At 36.2% G+C, this 9,533-nt stretch overlaps 1 protein-coding gene across 1 annotated transcript; it reads left to right on the top strand.

Moving 5' to 3' along the window:
- On the top strand, positions 1–7,567 carry LOC109229444 (protein ABHD17B-like). The gene is made up of 5 exons (XM_019394879.1): positions 1–591; positions 2,020–2,056; positions 2,373–2,609; positions 2,694–2,741; positions 6,895–7,567. Exons 1-5 carry the CDS (start codon positions 287–289, stop codon positions 7,153–7,155), a joined length of 888 nt encoding a protein of 295 aa, XP_019250424.1. The 5' UTR covers positions 1–286; the 3' UTR covers positions 7,156–7,567.

Genomic DNA, 9,533 nt, shown 5'->3' with positions numbered 1-9,533 from the left:
CTGAAAAAACAAACATGCACCAGTTCTCTTTGCTTCTTTTAATTCTTTGTTTCCCCAATACACACACCACACCCCGCTTAGATCGGATCTTTCTCAACAAACCACTCAAAACAACAACAAAACAAAACCCAAAAAAAATAATTTTTTGATATATACAAAAAAATAGACCAAGAACTTTCTCTCCCATATTTTCTTGCAGAAAAAGATTGATGCTTTTGCCAAATTCATGGGTTAAATTTATATTGAATGATTTTATTGTCAAATATAGGTTGTTGGGTTTTTGATAATGGGGAATGTAACAGCAAGTGTAGCTGCAAAATTTGCATTTTTTCCACCAGACCCACCAACATATGAAGTATTTAAAGATGAAGAAGAAAGTAGTAGGCTTTGTTTCAGTGGAATAACAGCTGATAAGAATGTGAATGTTCATTTATTGGATACAAAAGGTGGTAATAAAATTGTAGCCACTTTTTGGAAACACCCAAATGGGAGATTTACTCTTCTTTATTCTCATGGAAATGCTGCTGATTTGGGACAAATGATTGATCTTTTTGTTGAGCTTAGAGCTCACCTCCGTGTTAATATTATGTGGTATGTTAAATTCCTTTTTTTCTTGGTCATATTCTTCTCTTATTTCTTTACATCATTGTGTGTGTGCGCATTGGTTTTGGAAACGGGAGCCTTGGCGTAACTGATTAAATTGCCTTCATGTGACCACGAGGTCAAGGTTTGCAGCCGTGGAAACAGCCTCTTGACCGGGAGGTAACGGGTTCGAGCCGTGGAAACACCCTCCTTCCTTCTGTAAGGGTAGGGTTGCGTACAATAGACCTTTGTGGTCTGGCCCTTCCCCGGACCATAGCGAGAGTTAGTGCACCGGGCTGCCCTTTATTTTGTGTGTGTGTGTGTTTTGTTTGTTGGAGTGTTTAAGAATGATTAATTTCATGGGTTTTGCTTGTTTTTTGATAGTATTGTTAATGGTTGTTCCAAAGTTCTAATCTTTACAAATGTTTTTGTTGTATGTTTCTATGTATGAGCTTGAGTTTTTAATTTTCCTTATTGTTTTGTGGGGTTTTTTTTTTTTTTTTAGGGGGGGGGGGGGGGGGAGGGTAAGGTAGGATAATGATTTTATGGGTTGTGCTTGGTTGATGGTATTGATAATGGTTGTTTCAAAGTTTTGATCTTTACCATGTTTTATTGTATATTGCTTCTGCCTAATATGTACTTGGTGTGTGTTTTTGGTTTATGGGCTGTTTTAGAGTAATTGATTACATGAGTTTTGTTTGTTTTTGATGGTATTTGATCTTTACTTTGTTTTTGTGTATATTGGATCTGTTCTGTCTAATATGTTCTTGTTATAATTCTCTGTATGATACTTTGTGTAATTATGTGTTTCCTTTTCCATATTGTGGTGGGTTTTTTTTTTTTTTTTTTGGGGGGGGGGGGGGGGAAGGTTTAGAATTATCGATTACATGGGTTTTTCTTGTTTTTTTATTGGTATAGTTAATGGTTATTTCAAAGTTTTGATCTTTACCATGTTTTGTGTATATTGGTACTGTCTAGTATGTTCTTGTTGTAATTCTGTGTATGATACTTCATGTGATTAAGTATTTTCTTGATATCCAGTTGGGGAAGGGATGAAAAATGGGTTTGTTTTATTTTTGATTTTGGTGAATTGGTTTGTTGGAAACAACCTCTCTACCTTCACAAGGTCGGGGTAAAGTTGCATACACGCTACCGACCCCACTTGTGGGATTACATGGATTTTTTGTTGTTGGTGGTGGTGGTGAATTGGTTTGTTGGTCTAATTCATCTTATTGAGTAAAAACTCGAATCTGAATTAGTAGGATTTTGGAGAAGCTATTTCTGAACTTGTTAATCTGTCTTTCCTAAACTTGCAAGAATTTTGCAGTCATATTAATACTGTATCAACATGCAATTACAATTCCTGAAAGTTCTATTATTTTGTTATAATCTCCTTTTTCTTTGGCACTGATGTCATGTTTGCATGCTGGATTGCAGCTACGATTATTCGGGATATGGTGGATCATCGGGTAAGGTAAGGAAATTATCATGCTAAATTCCATTTCTAACTTTTGTTTCAGACAGCAATTGGCATCAAGTCATTAATCTATCTTATCATGGAGCTTTGGCATGACTGGTAAAGTTGCACGGGTTCGAGCCGTGGAAACAACCTCTTGCAGATGCAGGGTAAGGCTGCGTACAATAGACCCTTGTGGTCCGGCCCTTCCTCGGACTCCGCGCATAGCGGGAGCTTAGTGCACTGGGTTGCCCTTTCTGCCCTCCTGTTGCCTTATAAGTTTTGGTCTACTTGTTCCAATCTTCACATATTGATGTCTATTTACTTGTATCAGCCATCGGAGTTCAACACGTACTATGACATCGAAGCTGTCTATAATTGTTTGAAGAGCGAATACGGCATTAAGCAGGAGGATATTATTTTGTACGGACAATCTGTTGGCAGCGGGCCAACACTACACTTGGCGTCTCGCTTACAGAGGTTAAGAGCCATCGTTCTTCATAGTGCTATACTTTCAGGAATACGAGTTCTATATCCTGTAAAGATGACATTCTGGTTTGACATTTTCAAAGTAAGTATTTCTTTTTTCGTCGTTTTCTCCTGGTTGATTAATTATGACGAAGTATCATGCTGACAAATTTCTTTCCTTTTGCAGAATATAGACAAAATACAAAAAGTCAGCTGCCCAGTTTTAGTGATCCATGTAAGAACCATCTATAGTTAGTTCTTCCTTCTAGATACTTTCACTTACTTTTTGTTTTCTGCTTTGTTATATTTAGTTGATCGATTATTCACAAAAAAGTATGCTTCTGTATGTTCTTCATTCTTCAAAGTTTCTTCATTACTTGCTGACATTCCAAGAGAGTGGAATGGTAGAGGACTAGGAATATGTGACACATAAGACAATAATAAGTTGGTGAAATGGAGGAGTGCTACAGGATTGATATAAGACCAGCATTCTTATATTGGAGTAAATGTCGAGACTCTAAGATCCACAAGATTAGACTTGATTAGAACTGATCACATTCTATTAGGATGGATAGTAAGACTAGAAATGCGGATAGTAAGATCGATGTACGATCATACAAAAATAGACAAGATTAGAAATGATTACATTCAACAGAAGGTGCAAGTAGCAGGGACAAAGGATAAGCTGAGGTTCATGTCTTACATAGACCTAATGCACCCTTTCGGTAGATGCAAAAAACATGATTGACGATATTTTTTTAATTGGATAAGGTAGAATGATCTCAAAAGACTGACAATCTCTCGAGATCTATGCAAATCTAGCGAAAAGGACACAATGAAAGCAAAAATCCATATAGGCAACTGGCAACATTGACTAGCTGGCGTTAAGGCTAAGTCGGGATGCTATGCTCTCATTAGGTTCAATGTTGTAGGAGTCATTTTAGTCTAGAGTTTTATATGTCAGTAGAAAACATAGAGAACCTCTAGTGCTAAAGAACTCCAAGTTATTACAACAACAACAAACCCAGTGGAGTCCCACAAGTGGGGTCTGGGGAGTGTGTACGCAGACCTTATCTCTACCCTGGAGGATAGAGAGGCTATTCTTCCATTGACCCTCCGCTCAAGAAAGAGCTCCAAGTTATTGAATACTGGAATAAAATTGATCCAGATAGAGAAAAATGGATGGTGAGAATCCATTACCGACTAGCTTGGGATTGAGGCATACTTGTTGATGCTGTAGACGTAGCATTTCTAGTTTTTCCAAAGTGATGCCAAAATCTTGTAAAAAAGCCTATTCAACCACCTGCATTGTTGCTTTTAATTGGTGAAACTGCTTTGTCTTTTGGTTATATCCTAGTAAATCTTATCAAGATAAAAGTGTTAAAGAAATGATATTGGTCCTTAATATTAAAGAGTTCATGTTTCCGATTAAAGTTGGTAAAAAATGACTCTCTCGGCCAGTACTTTTCTGTGGTCAGTTTATTCATTATTGTCTTGATCCTCAGAATCATGTTCTTGTGAAATAGTAAACGTGCGAAACCAGGTTGGTAACACTTCTAACCAAAGCTCAAGGACATCTAAGTGCTTCTGTAGCATTTATGCCGCTCAACAACTGAAGTAGATGGGAGATTTATGTGCTGAACATGTCAAAGATGCTTTTGATAGCCTCTTCTGTCAAAATCCAATAGTGGACCATTTCACACTTTCCTTCCCCTGTATGATTAGCAAGCCCGCTATCAACAAGAATAGTTATTGCCTCCTTGAAAGATCAAACTTGTTCTTGAAAGACCCTTAGACTATGACTTTACAAGAAAAACAATCCACAATATTGCATCTAATTCACTTCAAAACCAGCTTAATTGTTCATTACTGGTCCTTTCTTTCAAGCAACCGTTTTTGATAAAAAGATATAAGGATTGCATACTCTGAAATCAAAACAAAAGTTAGGGTAAAATTGAAGAAAATAGAACCTTGTATATAGAGATTTCTATGTCTGTCCTTTTCCTTTTATCTCCTTCTCAGATTCTCCTCTTGATCAATATTTTCTCCTTCTCAGAATACCTTGCAAGTTTTCCACATAATGTCTCATACTATAGACATATTTTTATAACTCTATTCTTAGATATTGGAATTATTTTTAGCCGAATCTCTACACCTGTATCCATACCTGGATCCGTACCCACAAATCTTAAAATTTAGAAGGATCCGGCCTCTATATCCGCACCTGTATCGAACACCAGCACCCGAGTCTGAGCAACTTAGGCTGACTTACATGATTTTGTTGTCCTTTTATTCAAAAATCTGGATAACTGTTACAAGTCTATGCTTCTAATCAGGAATTATCTTTTTACACTTCTCTTTTCGACATAGACCATAGCACCAAATAGAATCCTTCAGTGACTGAGCTATCGTGTGATTAGAGGATCATTTTAACTTTCCCTTTCATTGAGGTGCCTACCAGAATAAAATACACTGTTATCTTTTGCTTACCCTTCGCCAGTATCCTACAATGGTTGATGGTCTTATTGTAATGTTGGAAGCTGCATGAGAAATGTTGGAGCACACTCAAGAACCTGCTTTAGAACGAGAGTATCTTCACCGTACATATTGCCAAAGTATGTTTTACCTTGGTCCTATTTCCCATTCTTTTTTCTTGTGTCGCTGAAACTGTTTGGTACTGATACTCTCAAAGGCCAGAGTATCCATGAACTGATACGACACACAGTGAGCACTACAGTAAAACATCCTTGTCAAAGTTTCAATTGAAAAACCAGATACGGATATCCTTGCACTATCCTCAACACGTCCATAAGATGACTTTCATGTTGTCGGAGTAAAATTTAGGATATTAGGGATTTTATGTTGCAAGATATGACAGATTGAGAAACGCAGATGACAAGGTACACCAAGCAGGAAAATCTAAGTAAATGACAGAACATGCCTTGGTTTATCCAAGATAACAGTGTAATATATTGTTTTTGCTCTTTAGCTGGAACATTTCTCATTTCCTCGGATTGATTGAGAAATCTTGTGCCTGCATGTCTGTGTCCTTCTCAATTGTCGTTGGCAAAAGTTCTGTTTATATCGCTGCTCTCTTGTGTCTGCTCCTCGTTCACTTTTGGGCTCACAGGCCATGTTCTCAATATGACATCAGTGCAAATAGAATCAATCTGATCACTGGGTTGAAGCTGATCTATTAATTAACTGACTGGAGTGGACGGCTTGCTTGAATGTTATGGTTACTTCAGATTGTAGTTGGTCTTACTCAGAAAAAATGTGTCATGGCATCTTCAAATTATCTAACTCTTATTTAGGTTATGGACTATGTTGAATCACGCGCAGTTTCTTAAGGCTGTTGGAGTTGTATGCTACCCTACGACAAAAATATAACTATCATCAGACCTTTAGGAGTCACATCCCGAGATTTGCTTTGACAGATTCAACCAGCTGCAGTTTTGCTGGTTTTTCCGCCATTTTTCCATTCAAGCACTTAAAATGCTACATAATGTTTTGAGTTTCTTTCTAACTTTTTGAAAGTGTTACAAGGAAGGTTCTCGTGCGTAAGTGAAACCAGAATTTCTTGTTTGATATAAGCTGTAGCATTTTACCGAGCAATGGTTCCTTATCTACGATCGGGACTTATACAGTGCAATACCACTAGGCATTTCTGTTTAGTGGAGTTGGTAATGATGCTTCTGTGCTCAAATAAAACGTTTTAGATCTATGTATGCCTAGAATGTGAAAGTTCTAAACTTTTATGTGGTACAGTTAGAACTCTCTATAATAGCATCCCTATATAACATACATTCACTATAAAAGCTATATTTTTTCTCGAAACTGATTTTTATATTATGTTATAATATATATCCTCTATAACATCACTTCACTATAGCAGCCAAAATATATCGTAACAAACGAGACTGTTATATAGAGGTTTGACTGTACTCAGTAATCTAAATAAATTCTATTAATACTAGTTACTATCATTGGTTCAACATAAATGATATTTGTGGATTGAACTTGGTCACTAAATCTTATGATTTTCTTCAATTTTCAACTTCTTAATCGTAATTCCTAGAGTATCAGTTTTAAATGTAATAATTCTGGATCCTTCGTCACAATCTAAGGTGAGGTTACTGTGAATATCTGATGTTGAAAACACATATATCTAGAGGAGTTTCCACGAGATAATGACGTGTTCCACGTGTTTATTCTGAACGTGGCTGTTTTCTTGAGAAAGAGCAGTAAGAATAGTACATCATATCATATCATATATACAGTTATGATATAGGATTCACTTGTTTCCCGCATTAAAGCTCAACGCATTCTTTCACTTACCTACCAGACCTCTAGTATTTTTATGTCTCTGAAAAATGAGTTATTTGCAGGGTACAGCAGATGAGGTTGTTGATTTTTCACATGGTAAGCGTTTGTGGGAACTCGCCAAAGAGAAATATGATCCGTTATGGGTTGAAGGTGGAGGACATTGTAACCTGGAGACATTTCCTGAGTACATTAAGCACTTGCGCAAATTCGTTAATGCAATGGAGAAACACTCGTTTTCTAAACGAAACAAGGCACGGCTTTCTCAAGCCCCAAGTATAACCGAATCCAAACACAACAGATGCTTAAGATTTGGAAAGAGATGAAATGATTTGTTCTAGTTATTACTAAGAAGTGTTGCACAGGAATTAGCTGCTTTTTCGCGAAAATAGAAAAGGTTCGCGTTTATTACAGCAACATAACTGATTTAAGTACTGGCTGTTTTAACACCGATGTTACCAACTCAAGATTCTGCTGCTGAGCTTGTTTCGTCGTTTGCTAAAGATTGAGGTAACGCGAGTAAGATTTAGCCAGTTCGTTACAGATTGCTGCTCACTTGATTAGTTTATGTGTTGGACAAGAACAGTTGACTTGTCTGTTAATGTAACAGTGTGTATTTTCCCCAGAAAAGATTATGGTTAGACTTAATGCAACTCTCTGTACACTAGCAATCTCAGTGTTTTAAGTAGAGACCACATTTTCTTGGCAATAGAGATGCAAATTTATTTGCATGTATCATCTCCTATTTATTTCCTAAATCTTTTTCTTATACGCTGCATCGACTGTAGGATAGGCTGCCTACATTACACTCCCTTGGGGTGCAACCCTTCCCCCGATCCTGCATGAATGCGGGATGCTTCGTGCACCGGACTGCCCTGTATCGACTCTCTACAAAGTGTCATTGTTGTAAATAATGCAGTTCTATCATATTCACTACTGTTAGTTTCCAAGTATAGAGGCTGCAGATTCATTGTACATGTGAAAATTGTCCTTTGACCTAAAACTATTTTCCATATTGCTCTCCTACAGATTCAGTCTTTAGTACATGCATCTGCTAATGTGAAACCTCAGTTATGTATTATAAAATATTGTTAACTTTTTAAACCCTAAGCAGCCAAGATTACAAACTACTCCATTGCAACTAAACACGTGGTCTAGTAGTTAACGAAGTGGGCGAAAACTATGGGTAATTAAGGTTCAACAGAGAGAAAAAAAAGCCAGGTGATTTTATCCTATATGTCTAAGAGCCCGTTTGGCCAAGCTGCCAAAAACTACTTATTTTGAAAAGCGTTTTTATTTAAAAGTGCTTTATGAAAAAGTACTTTTACAAAATAAGTAGTATATGTTTGCCGATTCGTTTGAGTAGTGCTTTTTGCAAGCTCCTTGTATTTGGCCAATCTTTTAAAAAAGCACTTTTAAGTATCAAATTACGAAAAAGGACAGTAATGTTCAATTTGCGATTAGTATTACTTAGAAAAGTAAAATAAATTTAAATATTTTTTAGAAAAGAATTCCATTAAAATATAAAATGTAAAGTAAAAATATAAATTAAAAATTCTCATTAATATAATATAGTTATTCCAAAACAATAATATTGAATGTTTAGTATTACTTATTATTATAATTTAAATATGTCAAAATACATCGTTCAAAATAAATTTAAAATCTACTCATAGGAATAGGAGAAAGAGAATAAAAATGTCATTAAAATAAAAAAATAAAAAAGAGAATAAATGTATAGCAGAAATTAAAAAAAGGAAAAGAAAATTAAATTAATGAGGGATAATTTGAAAAATATAAATTTATTGTAAGGTTATTTTTGTCTTCAATAAATTAACTTTCACACCAAAATCAATATGTGAAGGAAGAAGCTACTCCCTCCGTTCCAATTTATGTGAATCTGTTTGGCTGGGCACGGAGTTTAACAAAAAATGAAGACTTTTGGAATTTGTGGTCCTCAGCAAGTCAAAAAGGGGCCCCGAGTATTTGTGTGGTTATAAAAGCTTCTCATTAAGGGTAGAACTGCAAGTTTAAGCAAAATTGTTACTGAATTAAGAAAGGGATCATTCTTTTTGGAACGGACCAAAAAGGAAATAGGTTCACATAAATTGGAACAGAGGGAGTACAATTTTTAGCTTCTCCCCAGAAGCAGAAAAACTGCTTCTGTTGCTACTCAAAAGTACTTTTTTCATTTTGGCCAAACACCTTAAATTTTTCAAAAAGTGCTTTTTTGACCCAAAAAAAGTACTTTTGGCCTCCTAAAAGCTTGGCCAAACAGGCTCTAAGCCTTGTCGACAACCGTACTCGCCACTTGGTATATGTACTCCTATATAGCAGGTATCCATTATAAGAAAGGTTTATTTCTATTTGTCTAAGTATTAGTGGGCAACATTACTAGGTATAAGTACTCCTATATATGTAGCTGCTGCCTAGCAGGTATGCAGTAGAATAATCGAGGTATTGATATAAGAAAGATTTCTTCCTATATGTGTAAGCATTAGTAAGCAGCGTTACTCGGTATATGTACTCCTACGTAGCAGCCGAGCAGGTATCCAGTAGAGTAATCGAGGATTATTACAGAAAGATTTCTTTCTATATGTCTAAGCATAGATCGATAACGTTACTCGGTATATGTACTTTTATATAGCAGATATCCGATTTAATAATCGAGGCATTAATATAAGAGGAGGGGGGGGGGGGGGGG

This window comes from Nicotiana attenuata, chromosome 7 (assembly GCF_001879085.1).
Source record: "Nicotiana attenuata strain UT chromosome 7, NIATTr2, whole genome shotgun sequence".
NCBI lineage: Eukaryota > Viridiplantae > Streptophyta > Magnoliopsida > Solanales > Solanaceae > Nicotiana > Nicotiana attenuata.
This window is presented reverse-complemented; position numbering and strand designations above follow the sequence as displayed.